The following is a 20386-nucleotide window of genomic DNA, read 5'->3' on the forward strand; positions in this document are numbered from 1 at the left end:
CATCTCATTGAAGGTTAATGGTTTTGAGGGAAAGGGAGAAAGGAATAGAAAGTTGGTTACCTACATCTTCCTTCTTCTCCACTTACTCTTTCCTTCTTTCTTCTCATACATCTTCCTTCTTGCCTGGTCAAGTTCGGTGGAATAAAGAAGAACGAAGATGGAGTGATGGACATGAAATTTGAGAAGGGGAGAGTGAAAAGGAGCGTAAGCGGCTTCGATGAGAAACTATAAAAAGAAAGGATGGACATGGAGAACTTTTTCACAAAAGGCACCTGACTTTTGGCATATTAACACAAACACGTCCTGTTTTTCAAAGGCTTACAAAAATGAAACTGCAAAATGACTGGTTACAGCTTAGAAAGCCTTATAAATAAGAAGTAAGTTATGTGTTCTGAATTAAGAATGAACAAAATGCTCCCACTAAGTCGGGAAAAATGGTGGCCCCAAAAAAAAAAAAGTTCCAATAAAAATACCAAAATACCCCTCTCGTGAAATGAAATGGTGGTTAACCACCTAAACGCGAAAGAGGCCCAAAGGTCTATCTAATTTCAAACAGTAAGATGGGCCTACAACGAAAGGCAGGCCTATTTTGGTAAATTCATTATTTCAAACGAATAGTTAACAAAAACGTACCTAAATTTTGGGGTATTTTCATAAACACGCTGCATATTTACAAAAGATACATATTCGTGTACGATGAACAATTCGAAGTGAATTTTGGTAGGAACACACGTTTTCTTTCGAAGTGTACGTAAAGTAAAATCTGTAATAGAATGTGTTTAGTAAAAAGGCTCTCTTGGATCACGTAATTGACTGTAAAACTTCCAATGTGTTACGTTATATATATTAGATTATACCATTTTTTAGGCCTAACCAAATTTAGATTAACTAAAATCAAACATAGATTTAGAATTGGATGACAAACTTTATTCGTTTTGGATTCAAATTTTCGGATTCACGCTATTAGACCTGAAGTCTGCAATCAAGTGGAGTAAAACGGATTCAAATTGGTTTAGTTTTTTAAATCTGAACCCAATTTTTGTGTAAGTTTTTTAATTTAATTTGAAACCAATTTTAGTGGGAGCTGCTTGGGTCAGTAAAAAAAATATTTTGATCTTCTGTAAAAAACCCTTTCCAATTTCCATTTTTGTCATTGAGGGAGGTTCTTCTTTCTAATACTTCAGCCATCCAATTAATATGAGAGCTCATATTAAAAAAGAAAATAACTGACCCACATTTGAAATTTTGGCGAAAACTTTGCTCCAAAAATGAAATTAGCCTTTTACTTTTTCATTCCAGACTTGTCCTCGCTTTAAAAACGAACAGAAAGATTAATATCACCCGATAACGAAAGCGGGAAACGGCGGCTGTTCCCTCCCTTTCCGAGTCTTGGACCTCCCGCCCTCGTCTTTCCCACGAACGCCATCCGCCGGAGATGGTGACACTGACCACTCTGCTCTAACAGGCCGGATCCAAATGGAGCTCCTCCTCATCTGGAACGGCTGTCCTATTACCTCTATTTGTGGCCTTCCTCACCGAAAACTTGCTCTCGCCGGAGACTCCCTCTTCTCGAGACGAATTCGCCGGAAAGGTTCCACTCTTGGCTCTGCCTTTCCTTCGATTCCGACCCAACCAGTCAGCCGCTATAGGAGGAAAAGCATCTTCGCTAGCGAACAATCAGCAGCGAGCGTTGAGGGATTAGGGAAAGACGGAGATGCTGTCCTCGTCGAAGTTGTTGGGATCGGAAGCAGGAAGGACGCTCTTCTTGATTTCTGTTTGGAGTCTCCGTTCTTTGATTCGACTTCCGTGAGATTCTGGTGCGTCATTCATCCGATTTTTATTTTCTTTCTCGGGGTTTCGCCTCGCAGTTTCAGATGCAAATTGGGCTTGTTCAGTTCGGTTCTTGCTGCGACCCACGATTCATTTCATGAACTACATTTCTTCGTTGGTGCCCATTTCTTTTTATGTATCTTGGATTTGGGTTTGTTATTCTTTCGAGTCTGACTTTGTCTTCGATTTTCTCGCTTATGTCGTTGGAGATTCAAATTGGCATTGTCTGTGCAGTACTTCTTTTACATTGATAAGTTTAGTTGTAGATTTAGTTACATAAGAATCTTGCACTGTTTGTTCAAAATTTTGCCAATGTAGGTGGTAAAATTTTGAATTTCGAAAAAATCCAACGTCCTTTAGATTTTCTGGAATATTTTCTGTTTGTAGGATGATATTTATTGGCTTACTTGCGGGAGCTTTAGATGGATGAATGACGCAAACAGGAATATGTCCTATACCTCACTTTAGCAGGAGCTGCATTTGGTTTGTTATCCTGCGAACGTCGCATAAAGTCTGACGTGCCAGTGGGATATAGAATATATGATTACAGCGTAGGAAGGCGCTTATGGAACATGACGCTTGGAGAAGGGAAGCATGCTTGTGTTAATGGAAATTGTGCTCTGACTGCCACAAAATCGTTATATTGCCTCTTAAAGCTTTCCTCGCTGCACATTTCTTTCTGGATTCTGCGGCGCTCCTTATTTCCTTCCTATCTATTCCAGTTAGAATTTGGATGTTTTCTAAATGTGCCTGCTTCCTAGACCATGACTTTCTTTAAGCACTCGCTAAATTAATTTCTGTACCTGATTCTCTTTCTTCAACTATAAAATATCTTCTCCGATATCTTTGAAATGCTGAATTTTCTGCTGACATCTATAGTTTGTTATTTCGTTGTTGATAACAGGATAAACTTGATGAAGATTTTTGTAGTTCTTGACTTCTTGTACAACTATTATTGCAGAACCAACATTGCTTTCTGCATTAAAAAATTGAGATGATTTGTTATATGTTATACTACATTACATGCTAAGCAGTTGTAAGCACTCACATTGCCACTTTTTAAATTGACAATGTGCAGAACCTGGAAATGGTTTTAGGTCTTTCGTTAAAAGAAGAAAAACCTAAAATTCTTTCAAATGTGAAGCTCATACACTACTTTCTTGCAGGACCATGCATATGGAGTCAGGGAAGGTGGAGTTACATCAGAAAAGTATTGGAAAAGGTCTTTCACTTTTGCCTGCTAAAACTTTGGCTAAAGGATGTTATGCCATAGAGGATGAACAAACTTGAATTCTAAAAATGTATGAACTACTCTCAGAGAAATTATAAAATGACCATTGTACTGAAAAGAGGTTGGATTTGGTATACAGTATACTCAATCAAATCGAACTCCTTTCCGACTTCTTCATGTTGGCGAAGACTAGTAACATCCCAACAAGGCTATGGCCACTAACATGAAGAAAGATGCACCCAAATGGTTATATCCGATCTTTATACAATTATACTCTGTCTATTAATGAGAAATATTAATAGTAGAAATATCAGTAAGCATTTTTGTTTTCTTTCTTTTTGACAAACTCTGTCTACAGCTGCAGAGGACTTAAATTTTCTTCTTAGTGGTACTAATATAGGCATCAAGTCTTTCAGTTCCTTGTATTTGCTATGCACTATATACATGCTTGTCTAACACAATGCTACTGACAGTTTGTGATTTTTTTTCACTAGGTTTGGTGCAAGTCAGTGGTGAACATCTTCTATCAACCAGAATAAGCTCCAGAGCTCTCATTCTTGTTTGTACATTCCGTTCCTTTTCTTAATTGGGATGTGAACATTTTATTTTTGTTGTCATGCCTGGATCATTGCAAAGCAGCTATTGGCCTTCTAGTTTCTTGGTGTCTTATCTCTTACATCTATTCATGTCTACTTGCCAACTCAAATAGTGATTTATGCAGTTGAGAAAATTGATTACTCCTAAAGTCAGCTGGTGATTTGGAGTTCAATCGCTTCCATTTATTTTTGTTTTCCCTTTTCTATTTTAGGTCTATCTTGCATTGTTTAGGTGTCTTGAAACTAAGTAGGAAAGGAGGAATGAAAAGAGTGGTGTTGTATGGTCTGACGTTTATTTGTAACTAGAATCTCATGTATATAGAGCATATCATCATGAGCTGAGGTTACTCCTCCATTTACATGGGAACAGCTGCTAATAGATCTCTAGGGATTGGTTTGACTGTTCAGAACCAAGAAAATTTCAAAAAATGTGTACAACTAAATTTGTTCTCTCTATGTATGGGCTTCACTGCATGAACAAGCTTAGGGGAGGTTTTCCAGAAAGCAACCTCCATAATTACAGAGTTTGATTGAAAAAGTGCAATTTGGAAGAGAAGATCAGCCTTAAGCTTGCACGTAAAACTTGAAAATAAAGGTGGAAAGAAAAAGAACAAAGCTTCCAAATGATGTCAGAGAGTTTTGCGAAAATTGCAAATACTCTGACCTTATTCTAGTATTTTGCTAGATAAGAAACAACCTTTTTTTTAATGCAGATATACTAGTTCTACATCAAATCCATCTTAATTCTTGCTTCAAATAAATTGGACCCCTTGCAGCCAAATATGACATGCTTCTTTCTACTTGTTGAGATGCTTTCTATATGAACATCTTAATTGGAAAATGCATGAAAAGCTTAAATGAAGAGCTTTTGATTTCTGAAATTTCTTTTGAGTAATGAAGTTGATGAATTAATTACATATGCTTGCTGTATTATCTCATTTATGGCATATACAGCATGCCAACTTACTACAGTATTTTGAGAATACATACTATATATATATATATATATAGTAACCCTGGACCTTGGTGGTGGGGGAAAGGGAGCCTCGTCTTCTCATGCCATTGGAACTTTGTTGCTTGAACGAATTATGTAGAACTGCACACATGCCCATGCATATTACTGTCCTTTGATTCACAATGAATTCATTACCTTACTGTTTCTTATTGTTGTGTAGGTAGCTAGTTCTGGATATGGTTCAGATATTCATTCTATGATTTCACTTCTTAACTCAATAAAGTCACTTAATTTCATAGTGATGGGTATCATTTTGAAACCATTCAGCTTTGAAGGGAAAAGACGTCAGTCTGAGGTAGGATCACTACTGGTTTCATTGGCTTGACTATTTAATATTTCATTTTCCTGCTTTTGGACCTTCTCTGAAAGGCTTAAGTGTCATATGCCTTGTGCCTATTTGTGCTTCCTTGACAATGTCACACTGACACAGATTTCAGTGGGTGTGTGGGGCACTGTCTAAAAAATTGAGTTGTGCAGGTAATCTGTGTGTCGGTCCAGTGCATAATTCATCACATGGCCAATTTCTTCCAGCGCTCTATATTTTACATCTACTTACTCAGTAAGAGTAGTTCTGGACATACATGATATTTGAAAGTTATATCAATACCATCATTCACTATTGCCAATGGGAATAAGGTTAAAGTCAATCATGGGAGCATCAATATTGTAGCAAATTAAACTACATTAACAGTTAAACGATATGATACAATATTCTTCAACCTCAAATCAAGAAGAACTGCATTACTGAAAGTTTTTAATATAAAACCTAAAAAGCAAAACAAGATTTAAAGCTACAAAAAGAATCATCCCTCATCAGAAGGATTTTTAAACCATCAAGTAACTAAAAGGGAGAATACTTATGTTTAAAATGTTAAGAAATATATTTTAAGGAAAATCTCACATCAAATATCGTGATAACACCTTGATATATGATTTCTTTTATAATATTTTCAATTTCAATTATTATGACTTATGAGAAAGCTTCCATTGGACAAAATGCCCCAACATTCTAACATTTTCTGATAATATCATATTTATTTTCATCAATTTAAGTATGTACGGAAGTAACTGGTTACTTTCCATTATATTTATGAGCAGATGATCTAATTTAATGCAATCATCAGTGGGTTGCCACTCACACTAACTGAAAAAGCTGGAAATTGTGTACTAGAGGCTTCTAAACTTTAGCACTGCCTATTTTGCCGTTCTATATGCTCCACTGCAAATGGTGCTACTAAAATTTTGTTTAAAGATTTGTTAGGAGTCTTATCTTTCCATCTTTCTGTATTGCAATAGAAGCTTGTGATAACATCAAGAGCAAACATGATGCACGGTTAAGAACTTAAGATACACGTAAATACTTATTTTCATTGAAATTTATTTTACTTTCACAAACTGGATCTCATTCTTTGTTATGATATTTGTCAGTTTTCTTTCATCTAAAGAATCTATGTTTATGAAAAACTTCAATTAGACAGTGTTGTATTTATTAAATTTACGATGTCAATTTGTGGGCTTTTGCTTCTTGTTTTTAACTCCAATAAGCTGCAGGTAGAAGATTTGGTCGAAAAGCTTCGTGACCACACAAATCTTTGTGTTGGTAAGTGAATGCGAAAGATAGTTTCCTTTGGTTATAAAACTATTTAATGCTGTTTCTTTTATTCGAAAAATAGTAAATTTCTTTGGTGATAAAACTATTTCATGTTGTTTCTTTTATTTGAGAAACATTTGGTTCGTTTACTGTCAACTTCATGGATCGGCTTAGGTTTGGGTTGGATCTTGGCTACCATCTTCAACATAATCAGGTTTGGAGTTGGGTTCAAACTTGGATTTGATTTTCTGAAAGTGTTGTCACAAAAAACGTGCACAGGTATTATACGGTGAGAAATTTCTCGGGTATAATATGGCAAAGTTGTATAGCTCGGGAATAAAACGGAAAAATCTCGGCAAATTTTAAAAATATTTAAAACATTTAATAAATGCTGAAAATTATAAAAAAATAAAAAATAATAAAAATACGAAAAAACGCATATTATTTCTGGCATTTTTTTAAAAAAGACGCGTTTTTTTCATGTTTTATATGGCTGACCTTGGCATATTATACGCATTTTTTTTCCAATAGGACGCTTTTTCTGTAACAGCGTTTGAAACCATACCCAGTCCAAATAACTTAGTGTTCTGGCTTGAACATGTAAACAGGGATGGGCGTCTGTCAGGTTTCTAGGCTCAGGTTCAGAGTTTGGACAAAAACTGTGAACCATACTCAGATCCAATAACTAGTTAGTCTTATTTTTCTTTACCAGGCCTATATATGTTTAGCTAGTAGGTGGATATCTGGGATTCTGGTTAACCTGATTTATGAGCATCCCTAGCCTGGGTAAATATCTGCTGTCATGATGGCAAATTTGTCCCATGAATTGTGAGAAATGACGTTGACGCCTGTTCTGTCAAGGAAATGTTGCATACATTGATGCTAGTTAATTTTCTAGATCCCGTCTTTTGGTTCAATATACCTCCCTAGTTTGGTGGATCTCCTGATCTGCACATGTGCAACTTCAGTATTTCATGCTTGGGGATTCTTTTATCTTTAAAATGTTAGTATACGATATTGAAGGGTTTTGTAATTCATTCAATCCATTCTACAAGGCTTTAAGCATTTGATCGTTCTATTTTGCCTGGATAATATGCACTTTAATCACCAGTGAAACCTTTCATCTCAAAATTTTCTTATCGGCCAATGAGTCTGCCTGGCTGCTGTGAAGGTTTGTGCTATATTACCATTTGTTGCCATTGAAGTTTGGATTTTAGGTTGTCATTTCACTTTTAGAACGATATCAATGTTGTAGTAGGCATATCGTAACACATATTGGTTGCGCCGGCCTATATGCCGTATGATAACGTATCGTAACTATAGCATAGTGTATCATAAAATTAAATTTTTAATTGATAAAAAAATTTTAAAAATTGAAAAAAATAGGAAAAATATTTTTCCATATACAAAACCAATCACACATAAAGAACATTCATGATTCATTATTCATAAGTCATAATATATCAACAACACATTCAAAAATAAGAAATGAGAAATTATGAATAACGTAATAAGTATCCATAAAGTTTCAACTTTAAGCTTTGTGAAGAATGACTGCCAGCAACCCTTCCTCGTTGTTGACTTCAATTCCTGCAAGAGCCTCTGCATCAATGAGACCGTCGACACTGCAAGCTCCTGCGATAGCGTCAACGCTGCTGCTGGAAGCTTACAACATCTTGGGTCCACGCCTTGACCTCCAATAACCCCAATATCCCCATCTACCCCTTCTTTGAAGAGGACAAGCGGAACTTTGATGTCGATGGGTTGAATGTTCCTTCTGTATAGCAAAAGTAGACGAAGAGACCTTTGAGACCCAATATCCCTGTCTGCCCCTGACTGGGTGATAGCTCCTTCTGCACAGTGGAAGAAGACAGAGAGAGCAAAGTGCGGCGAATAGATGAAGAAGAGAGAGAGAGAGAGAGAGAGAGAGAAAGAGAGAGAGAGAGTAAAGTGCATGCAAGCCCTAACAAACAAAAAAAAAAATTAGAGTTTTAATCGCACCCCTCGTAGGTGGATTAAAATCCATGGAAAGGAATCCCAAATTTGCATAAAAATTTTGGGATTCCGTTCCTACGTTTGTTGGCATTAAGGAGTTCTTCTAAAACATGGATTGGGTTCCCACCTAAACAGTGGAATTCATGCATGACAAACATGCCCTTATATATGTTTGGAAAGCGAGAGGAAGAGACTATTATGAGAAGAAGCACTAAAGCCCCTTTTTTCATTTTGTTCCCGTAGCGTACGATATGGGTGATACAATTACGATACAGGGATGTATCTTGGGCATATCATATAGGTTTTTCAATCCTATATGATACAGCTCGTATCGTGCGATCAGATAATACTGAATGATATAATAAACCGTTGTATTACAGAAGCTTTCATATGCTTTCATTTTGACTCTAAACTGCATGCATTATAATTAAGATTCTAGGAGGCTTCTAAGTCAATCAACAGCCTTCTTTTCTTTCTCCGGTCTTACTATATCTGCTAGCCCATATTATGGATTGTGTTGCATTATCTAATTCAAGTGGCAATTCAACTAAATGGTCATGAAAGGATTTTGGTGGTTAATTTTAAAGATTATGATCTTTAGGCTCCGTTTCGTTGCTGGCACAAAATCCATGGTCAATGTGCCATTTGTGTGTCAAAAACACTCATTGTCACTATTATTTGATGATCTTTAAGAAAATAATAAATTGCTGACACTGAGCATGAACTAGCAGTGGTTGAAACTGATGCTCTACTTAAACGAGAAGCAGTTACACTTGCAGAGGCCATGGTCAGTGCAAATAATGCTATACTGATGGCTATCATGACTACTTCTATTATCTTTATGGTAAGCTCTTATTACTTAAAGGCCTTCTGGTTTCTCTTTTGATATCCTCCTTCAATTCTTTACATGAATCTCATTAATGAACATATTGGTCACCTTCTCAGGATAGTAAGCCAAAGTTTCTTCTTTCATCACAAGATAGTTTCAGAGAGCTCAAATATCCGGAACTCCTGGATGTGAGTTTCCTTTGCGCTTTCAAGTATGAATAACTTACTGTATATAGTTAGCTACGAATATCAACTAGGCTTTTATGGTTGCATTATGAATCCCAGAACAGGGATGGACTGCCTGTTCCTTTTCTAAACTGGCATTGATATTCTGAAAGGTTGTTATCTAACTATTTAAGACAAATAAACTTTTCTGAAATGGTCAGCTCTTGGAAGTCTATGGAGAAGCAAAAGTTGGTTATGGAGCTGGTTATGACATCAAAACAACAATTGAACGTGCCATCCTGGAATGTGATTTTCTTAAAGACGGAGTTATCCAGGTACAAGATTGTCATGATGAATAGGTATACTGTTTCAGTTATTTTACATAGTCACAACTCTTTTATGACTGGATCAGCAAGGGATGTCGAGGGCTAGTTGATTTTAGTATTTACAGTCTGATATTTTCTGATATTGTGCATGCTTTTATAAATCAGATGCCACTTCAATAATTCTTGCCAAACTTTAAGCTGTATAAGCTGGTATCTTCTTCCTGCACACAAAAGTCTCTGTTCTATGCAATAGGAATCAGGGTTGGACACATGTTAATCATGCTATTCTTGTAGCTACCCTAATATTTTGAGATTTCCTTTCTTGCAAGGAAAATTGAAAGCTTAGGCCTTGTCCTGGACACACTCAAACCACATTGACATAAAACTTTATTGAATATCAAATCAGAGTGTATACATCGAAAGAAGTTCAATAAGTTCTAGGCATGAAAAGATCAGTCTGAAACAATATTTAGTTTCATTAGGACCTGAATATTGGGTGCCACCAAATCCACTTAATGAGCCACTGTGCTCCTCACTAACAACCTTGTGGTACCCTATGTTGTTAAGGCCTCGCCTAGGAGTGGACTAAGTGTGAGTCCACACCCATTGCCTAAGTCCACCACTTAGCTGACGGGAACATGCCTAGTCCATGGGAAAGTGAAGTCACCTTCCGTTTCAATTAAGATTTCTTGATTCATGTACTTTATTTTGCATTGATTATTATGTTGATTATGCTGTTGTAGGTATACTGTTATATGTATATACTGTTAGTCACTTAGTTTGTTATATAGTATTGTGATACCTCATACCTGTTATATGTATACATTAGTATGGTTATGTTGCATACTTATTCTGTATAGTTATATGTATTGTTAATTTGTTATACCTGTTACAAACTTATATGTATATACTATTATGTTAAATTGTATTGTAGTGCAATTTGTTATCCCTGTTATATGTATTTTAATACGTGTTATATGTATATACTGTTAGCCTATTATTTAATATGTAGTATTGTGATACCTGTAACCTGTTATATGTACATAAGTATATTGTTTTACCACCATTATGCTTGGACCTAAGGTCCAAATGCATCAAAGTGAGTTGTGATTGCCCCGTCCATATAGGAGTTGATAACAGTCCCATGTCAAAGACCTTAGAAATCTTTTGACGTCTATATGCTTGTATTTCATACCATTGGTAGTCATCGATCATGGTCTTTTTGGGTTGTGAATCAAGCTGGTTCTGGGGCGGCATAGGATTCATTACACTGGCAAGTTGAGTCAGTTTTGGCCCGTCATAAGAATTCCTGTCATATTCATTGATTTATATAAATCATCATTTTGTTTTGATAATTGTGGAGATTTAATAGTTAATGAGTTAAGTATTTTGCTAAACTGCTTCTCACTCGATCCCTTTGCTGTTTGTTGTTTCTGAGATGGAGATTGAATTGCATTTGTTGCTTATTTTAAGACCCTGATGTTTTTGAATTTTGTAGTAAATAGATCACATGTTTTTGGAGTTATCGGCAATTCAATTTTAAGTTGCAACTAGATTGCCATTTTGCTGTACTTAGAAAATTTTATAATGTGATACCTCCTATTCCCAACTATGGTGTTATTTGGTCTTGGAGGCACATTCATTTATCATGAAGGTATATTTGATGTTTACAATGGAGCTTTTTCCCCAAAAGTTTTTGCTGCTGCCTTTTCTTGAGACCTTGAACTCATCATTTTGCAGGGCTTTTGGGTACCACCTAGACTTCATATTCTGGCCTTTGAGCTTGATCATTGTCACAAATGTTGTTGAGTTTTTATTAGCAAGTTTTTTCTTGGGTATTAAACGAAAAGCTTGTCTTTTGCTGGAAAAGTTTGGGAAAATAATGTAAAAAAAATATCAAATTTGAATTTTCCAAAATATTTATTAAAATACTAAAATAAGCATCAAAGAATTAATTTCTACCAAAAACTTTTTTTTTCTGAAAGATGGAAAAGAATAAAAACATGAAATGTTTTCACTTTGGCAATTTTTTCTAAATATCATGATATTTCCCTTTTCTTGTTTGCCTTTATTTTTCCTTTTCTTTTGCATTTTTTGGGAAAAACTGGTGATATTCATGACAGTGAGTTTGATATGGCACCCGGGAAGTACGACTGCAACTTATGCATCCTTGTCATCATAACTCTGGAACCGAAACTGTAATTGCTTAATCTGACTATTATTTTACATGCTAGTTCATATCCATACCAATCTAATGCAGCCTGTTCCACAGGAGCTGGATGGGATAATCATCTGCACTATTGCAAGTGCTGCACATTTGGGCAAAAATGATATGCATGCTTTTATGAAAATCTTCCGCCAGACATCCCGATGCTCAACAGAAATCCTATTTTCCTATATCCTTGAATCTAATCTGGATCCTGGACTTCTTCTAACAACTATTATCATTCCCAAGTAAGTCTTGTCTCATATTATGCAAATTCAACAAGGTGAATTTCCAGTCATCAGGGTTTATCTGGTTTGGCCCCAAGTAGGTCAGCGATTGAGGGTCATCATCATTAGCACCATCATCATTGTTATTCTTGTTCTTATTTTGAAGCTTAACATAATCTCCTGTGCATTTAAGGAGTATGTTGCCTTCAACAAAGTCAAAAATAAAAGCAAGTTCCCCATATGTCTCTAGACTCTCTACAGACTTCTCATATTGTATTTTATGATATTAGTGCCAAATCTTCATAAGAAAAACTTCTTGTGGGAATAATCATTGGTAATAAGTAAAGCTAATAAGTTTAATGATTGTGCCTGGTGTAATACTTGTATAACTTAATCAATGTTGCATTATGTTTTGAGAGCATTATCTTTTCTGGATTTTGCATTCCCTGTGAACTGGTTACAGCAAGTCCTTGACATTGGTGATACTGCCTTTTAACCAGTTCTGTGAAGCAGGAGCCGCCAAAAGAGAGTTTCTGGTCCAATTTGGCTCACCACATTCCCTTCCTCTTCCCTTTTCTTGGAAAAACAACTCCTCTGCAGCCTGGAGACTATCCATCAGCTCAGATAATTGAAAAAACAAGTCCTTCAGAAGAGGTCTCTGGTCCAGCAAATGGGATGACAGATTTGCAAAGATTGAAGTATGAGAGTTCTATGAATGTCTGTGGTGAATATAACATCTCCTACTGTGATGAACCTTCCATGGAAGAAAATTCTGATGAAATATTTCCTTTAAGGTTTTTTTATCTTTTTACATTTTCATGTATGTTATTTAATTTGTTCATGAAGCACACAAATTTGTTAAGAGTTCTGACCTTTGGAATGCACTATAATTGTAGTAAATCAGACGATCCAAAAGCTGAAAGTAGGATCAGTTATTCACAGTCTGATATCGATCATCATCACATTGATTGTCATCTAGAAGGTAATGATCTGGTCTATACTTGTAGTTATCTGACAATCTACAGAGTGATTTCTCTATGACCTTGTCATGCATCCTCAGGCATGAAATTATCAAATGACAAACAACAGGGAAATGGAACTTCAATAATTATTGAACTTTAGTTTCTATTGAAGAATTTGCTTTTAAGGGGACTAACCTAATTTTTTGGCAGGACAACCAGATGCTCAGGTATGGGACAAGAAATGTCAAACCACTCGTAAAGATGGTCCTTTTGTTGATCATGTGACCACCTACTCTCTTCCAGTTGGTGTAAAGCAGTTTAAAAAGTCTTTTGATGATACTCAGCTTTATCACCCTTCCATGGAGCATAAAACATCATACCCCATGGGAGAGGAACTTTTACAATCTCGTAGCAAGAGATCTTGGGATGCATTAGCTGATGCAGGGATTCAGGCTGTAGTGGAAGCTTACAACTCAGCGTCATCCCTTTTAAATAATAAATATGACAATGGTTCTGGGAAGCAAGGTTCTCTCTCTTTACGTGCATCTTATATGCTGGTATGTGCTTCAGTTCTGCAAAGGCGGGCTTTGTTTCATTAAATTTAAGGTTTAGTATTTTCTTTGGAAAAGAAAGTTCAGAATTATTATTTTCATGATGTGGATTATCATCTTCTGAGCTCCAACAGCTTGCATGTCTGTCTGGTCTGCTGATCTAGTTTTGCCTTTAAAATTTGTTTCTGTATGATATTTAAGATCTTGCGTTGCAGCTTTACCAGACTCATATTCTTGAGATAGTTTAGGATCACACCAAGCTCAAATCAAGCAGCAGTGGTTAAGCTTGGTGTTCAAATTATCTCACCCCTAAACCATGACTGATCTACTTGATATGCCATCCCATAAGTGAAATTTGCTTTTTGACCTCTTTTCTGTAAGTTTTATTTGCTTATCCTCAAGCCCAAAAGAAAACTTGAGCAGGCCATTCTGAGTTTTAGGTCTTAGTACTGCAGGATCAGGAGGTAACATGATAACACCTTACATGTGGCAAAAGCAGGTTGTCCGTCCTGGTACCTTTCCACTAGAAATTGTTTGAGATTCTTAGAAAGCTCAGTTTCTTGTTTATGAACTGAGCCATAATATGGAAAACTCTTGTTAACATGGACAGTTAAACTGAAACACAATAAAAAAACAATCTACTGAAGATACTAAAAAAGAGATGCCTAGACTTGCCTTATTTGATAAACGAAGACACCCTTGGCAAATGCTTTTGCTGTTTTTCATTTTTTTATAAATCCAAAAATTTCACATCCCAATATGAAATAAAGGTTTCTCGATTACCTCTCTTAGTTGTTGTTCTCTCTGGAAGACCAGCACCATAGGACTGGATCACTTTGATGTTATCACATATTAATATCTGCAGGAAGTGGACTGCCTTTCAGTTAAAACAGTCAAAGCAATTCCATCAAATACATAAACATAAGGCAGTTCATAAACATAAGGTAGTTCTTTCACAGTACCAATTATTGATTTTTTTTATCTGCAAGTTAGTATGTGAAACTGCAGTTAATAATTCAACATATGGTTCATGCAAAAAAAGGGTTTAAAAAGAATATTTGTATATGGAACATACTGGGGATTTACCCCATGTGTATACCAAGCTGCCCTTTTGTGCATCTACTGATGGAATCCAAGTATCGGTAATTTTATATATATATTTTGAAGTTTACACCGCAGAAGCACATTATTTGTTTCTCTTGGAACAGTCTATTGTAATAAGCATGATCCAAATTTTGAACACTGTAGATAGACTTTTAGAGGTTCTTTTCCTTTTCGGTCCAGGAAGCAGAAAGAGATTCAAAGAAAAAATGGTCTCCTACTATGGAGATGAAATATAGAGGAGGAATATACAAAGGACGCTGTAAAGGAGGTTTTCCTGAAGGAAAGGTACATTGATGCTGCAAAGTACACAACCAAAAGCAGGAGTTTTCTGAACTAATAGAAAACTGTGGACTCTTGTGTTACAATTCAGTTGTGCCTTTTTTGTAAATTTTACCCTAGTTCACTTTTATATTGCTTATGTTTTATGCATTTATGCCCCAGGGTCGATTAATGTATGCTGATGGTAGTTTTTATGATGGTTTGTGGCATCATGGTAAGAAATCAGGCTTGGGCTCATTTTACTATATAAATGGTGATGTATTTCAAGGCTCATGGAGGGATGATCTCATGCATGGTAAGGTATGTTAAGTTGAACTTACTATCTTACCAAGAATTTGGAATCTGTTTCATCTTTGGTACACACTACATATTTTATGAAGTCTGATAATTGGCATTGGTTGTATCTTGCATTAGCTGCACTTACATATCATCATTTTTGTTATTATTTCTATACGTTGCATGGACACCAACACAAAGTCTGGGTGTCATGGCTGGTCTTTAAAAATTAAACTCTTGGTCATGGTTATACAAATAATCGTCCAATTGGATGGCTCACATATTACCACTTCAAAAGCAACTTTTCAGATAGATGGATAACAACTGGCCGTTTTCTCTATAAAGTTACTTTTATGTGGCAGCTTTTAAGCCATCTGATGATTCTTACATCTGATGGTGTGTATGCATCTGTGCACATACATGTGTGTGTGTGTGTGTATGTATTTCAGAGAAAGAGAGAGAGAGAGAGAGAGAGGGAGAGTGAGTAGGTCTGTCCAGTCATGTATTTTCACAAATCCTTTTTAAAAAGCTAACCATGTAGCTATTTCTTTGATGCCTAAAACTATGGCATTCAACATCAAGACTTATTTTTGGACATATGAGTTTTATAAGCTAACAAAATTCTCACCATTAATAATTGAACTTTTATATAAAATCTTTGTTGTACTTACAAATATATTGAGAAAAGCACATGCACATAGTTGATTTTACAGGAGCGCACATGCACATAGTTGATTTTACAAGAGTGCAGATGCATACAGTTGATTTTACAAGAGCATGAATTGAACCAAACGTTTGATTGGAATTTCCAGTCAAATGTGGCGACTGGTGTGTGTGTGTGTGTATGTGTCTATATATATATATATATATATATATATATATATATAGAGAGAGAGAGAGAGAGAGTATTTGTGCTTTATTCAATTCATGATTCTTTCTTTGTCATAGCACTATTTTTTCTCGTTGTAAGGGAAGAGGGACTGTTTTATCGTACAGGGTTGGTTTTACTTTCATACTGGAGATAGATGGTTTGCAAACTTTTGGAAGGGCAAAGCAAATGGTGAAGGACGATTCTATTCAAAAGATGGAAGTATCTATTTTTGTAATTTTGAAGATGGCTGGAGGCATGGACAGAGCATTCACATCGATGTTGATGGAACAAGGTAAACAAAATGTTCAGGAGTAGTTATTTATGCAATTTTTAGATTCTCGATGCATGATTATGCTGGATTTTTGCTGTCTGTTTTTTTGCACATTGTTGACTTTCAGAGATAATTTTGTTGTTCAAGTGGGATCATGTTCTCATTGCCACTTTAATTCACACGAATTCTGATTAACAAAAAAAAAAACTAGAAAAAGAAAAAGTTGATGTGTTATTTCAACTATTGAGCCGCTGCTTTAATCCACATTCTTGTCTTTTTGTTGCATGGTCTCTATTCCAATCTATGGTTTTGGTAATTTTATTTCCTGTTTTTGTGGTGTTTATTGTCTCTTAGTGTTCTTGTGCACACAAGCCTAGCCCTTTTTTTGTGACAACCAAATGAAAAAGTCCAACTTTATATGAGAAAGGCGTCCAGCCAGGTTCTTTTCCACCCCCTTTCTCTCATTCTCTAGCCTACTGAGAAAAGTCTCTCACCTTCACTTTTTTCCTTTTTTCCTCTATGAAACTGTTCTCTTGAACCTCGGATTAGTGGATCCTAAGGGTGGTAACTCGAAAATTAGTCTAAAATAGGACTGGTTTTACTTATATATTATATATAAAATGGGATGGTGTCAATTGTCTGAATCACAGCCCTTAATGATAAAGATGCTTAAAGCCAATAAGAGGGAGGGGGGGTGGTGGGTGGGGGTCCTTCCCTTTTTTTTTTTCTTTTGAGGAAAAAGGTAGGGACATAATGCCGCGTTTTTTTGGTAAGTTTCTTGTTTGATTTTTCTATTATCATTTTCTCAAGAAAATTTTGGAATTTAGGAAATAAAAGAAGTGGATAATAGAAAATTGATGAATTTATGAGTTTATTACTCATTTTGTTACGACAATGTTGATAATCAGCATAAGAGTTTTTAGGATTGTAGAAGAAACAATGTATAAAGAATATGCACTTAAAATAAATAAGGGGAATTTTTCCCCATAAAAGGTAAGATTCTGATATTTCTGGACATTGTCATTCGGAGTTATTTTGGCAATAAAAATCAATGTTGTAAAAAGCGTATCGTAAGTCGTATCGGTCTAGCTTTAAAATATGCTGTATCATAAAATATCGTAACCTTATCGTTTTTTTTTTAATAAATCAGAAAAAATAGGGAAAAAATCGAAAAAATCATTAAAAAATCGATGAAAATCAAGAATAATATGTTTTTCATAAAAAACATGTTTTACATAATGACAAACTTATTATTGCTATAAAGTTACGGTTCATCATTCGTAAACATCAAAATTCATAACAATATCAATCTAGAAAGCACAACAAGTCAACAATTACATAACATATATCATAATTTCATAACCATAGATTCATAAGTCATAAGGTCCACAAGTCTATGCGATACCACATCAAAAAGCAAGTTTGAAATATTATATATTACATCACAAGATGATAATTAAATTGTGAAAATGTTCAATGTCAATACATATAAAATAAAAGCACTCTCGATTATCATTGATAATCTTCATCATATTCATTCTCATCTCCATCTCCATCTTCTTCTTCATTTTCATGATTTAAAAAAACCTCTTCCCTCTCAATGAGAATAAGCCACCCATGCACAAATCCATAGTTTAATCGATGATTTCATGGCGAAAATCAACGATTTCATGGTGGAAATCGATGATTTTCCTCCAAAGCGGCACAATCTTTAGGTTAAAAATGAAGAAGGGGCGGGTTTTTATGAAGAAAACTCGAAAAAGGGGGGTTCGGGCCCCCCTTTTTTGAAATCAGCCCGTATCGAATGTATCGTATTATACAAGTACGGTATACCCCTATTTACGATATGGAGGGTGTATCGTATCGTATTTTCCATACGATACGTATCGTACAATACGGCCCTGTATCGTACAATACGTACAACACTGATAAAAACATTTTCTTCAAAATATCACTGACATTGGTAACTATGGCACATACTATGTGGTTTCCTTTTTTCTCCTGTGGCATGGGATTGTGAAAGTGCATAACCGCGTGGTTTGGGATTGTGAAAGTGCATAACCGCGTGGTTCATTCTTTTATTACTACTGCTTCTACCTGTAAACCACCAACACATTGCGTGATACCTTTGATAATACAAGAGTTAATATATGTCAAATGGAAACAAAGAAATGTAGTGGAGCACTCACTTGTTGATTAAGGATTTTGTTTTAATTTTATTTGAAGGTTATATTCACTTTCTTTTTTCTTTTGCGCATATATGTCTTTGCAGTGCATAAAATGGTCGTCTCTCTCTCTCTCTCTCTCTCTCCACGTGTTAGTGAAGGATGTGGGTGACGGTGAACATGTACATATTGGAACGCTCCGGAAGGTTGCTTAAAAAATTTTGAAAAAAAGTTGGAATTGCTTATCTGAATTTATTGCCAATAAGAAAATGTAAATGGTTACCTAGCTCAGTAATTTTTGGTAATAACTAATGATGTTTGAGTATCTTCCTTCATAGCATGACTAATATTTGTCCCCTGTTAAATAATGATCCATTTCATATCTATCTACTAAGATAGCTTCCTTGATAATTTTGCAGGTGGATGGAGATCTGGGATGCAGGTGTCCTTGTGAGCAGGGAGCTGTTGGACTCGGCGACAAGTTAGAGTTCCCGATTCTCAAAAACGTCGAAGTTCATGTAAGACTCCACCATGTAGATGATTGCAATAGAGAAGTTTCGGTTGGCGCCGATCATAGGTGAATCACTGGAAGTACGTGGAGTTACACGTAGCAAACGTGTAACGTGACTAGCTTGATATAAGAGTTGCGGTTTCATTAATGACCGAGTAATCTCGAGTCAGGGCATTCACAGTTCGGCTATTAAAGGCATCTATATTTCTACATAGCCTGTAAAATTTTGCTGTAATCAGTCTGTATTATATGAAGGCGTTGGGTAACCTCTCTCGTTCGCACACATCGTTTTGGAGGCTTTCCTTATTAAAGCCATCTCTCTGTAACGACCGTCTAAGCATATTATCACTCACGATTGAGGTTTACAGAGAGCAGCAATCCGTTCTGTAATTATGTTTGCAAAACGTTCGGCTTTCCTTATCCGAAAGAGTTCCGCTCGTCTGATGGGGGTGATTGTTGAACGCCATCAACTTGATAGTCTTTTGAATTTTAAAACTGGAAATATCCAGCGCGCAGCCAACCTCAGTTTTTATCACACTCCATGATTCAAGCCTCCAGACAGCTCATTTTCATTCTTATGTGCGGATTTCATGGGCGTTCTGTGCTGATAGCGAGAGCAATTGTCGTTTGCGCCTGTTGCTTTTGTTTCTCCCGCTTCTTTCCTTATATCAAGCAAGTATATTCATTTTCCTTTTCCAAATGAATCCGAAGGGAATACTTGCACCTGAATTTTTTTAAGAGTAGTAAATCCCCCTTCGTGATGTCTCTCTAGCGAAGAAATAAAGTTCAAGGAGTGCTGCCGAAACGAGCCTGCGGACGGAGGCCTCCAGCCTTTATTAAATGAAGAATTGTACAAAAGAAGTACCTCTGTGCAAAGGAGAACAGGGGAAGCCCAAAAGGATAGGCCAGCAAGCCAGACCACTTGGAATCCAGCTCCCTCTGGGACACTGGACTAGTTAGCACCTGGAGTTAATAACCTCAGCCAATTTCAGAGAGTTAACATGTCATTGTCAGATTTATGAAGAGAAGCAATATACCCATCTACACAAACTTGCCAAATTTTCTCCCTAGTTATATTGAACAGTTTTCGTGACCCTTTGTGAACCCTTTCATTCCTTGTACACCATAATCTCCAGATGATGGTGCGGGAAGGAGATCCGCCAAAAGCAAATCATCCATACCACCTTGAAGCTATATGCATACCATTCCCTCGAAGCGAAAGCGGCAGGCCTGAACATCCTCCAATTGAGATGGAATTTGCAAAGGATATGGCTCCAAACTAATTTAGAGCAGTGGCAAGAGAAGAAGAGATGGCCCTGAGTTTCCTGTTCTCCACTACATAGAGCACAATTGTTCAGTGGTTTCAACGTACTGGGTGAACGAATT

At 36.1% G+C, this 20386-nt stretch overlaps 1 protein-coding gene across 2 annotated transcripts; it reads left to right on the forward strand.

Annotated features, from left to right (window-relative positions):
* Positions 1–1360: 1360 nt before the first annotated feature.
* On the forward strand, positions 1361–19365 carry LOC116248739 (protein ACCUMULATION AND REPLICATION OF CHLOROPLASTS 3, chloroplastic-like). Of its 2 annotated transcripts, none has more exons than XM_031621700.2 (16): positions 1361–1817; positions 2997–3052; positions 3535–3620; positions 4833–4967; positions 6224–6272; positions 8990–9102; positions 9204–9275; positions 9473–9586; positions 11850–12031; positions 12511–12804; positions 12907–12992; positions 13183–13529; positions 14808–14912; positions 15069–15206; positions 16179–16345; positions 18909–19365. In XM_031621700.2, exons 1-16 carry the CDS (start codon positions 1477–1479, stop codon positions 18973–18975), a joined length of 2352 nt encoding a protein of 783 aa, XP_031477560.1. In that variant the 5' UTR covers positions 1361–1476; the 3' UTR covers positions 18976–19365. The 2 variants fall into 2 exon arrangements, with proteins under 2 accessions (XP_031477560.1, XP_031477561.1); XM_031621701.2 differs by having other exon boundaries at positions 3556–3620.
* Positions 19366–20386: the final 1021 nt, after the last annotated feature.

The sequence above is a fragment of the Nymphaea colorata genome, chromosome 2 (assembly GCF_008831285.2).
Source record: "Nymphaea colorata isolate Beijing-Zhang1983 chromosome 2, ASM883128v2, whole genome shotgun sequence".
NCBI lineage: Eukaryota > Viridiplantae > Streptophyta > Magnoliopsida > Nymphaeales > Nymphaeaceae > Nymphaea > Nymphaea colorata.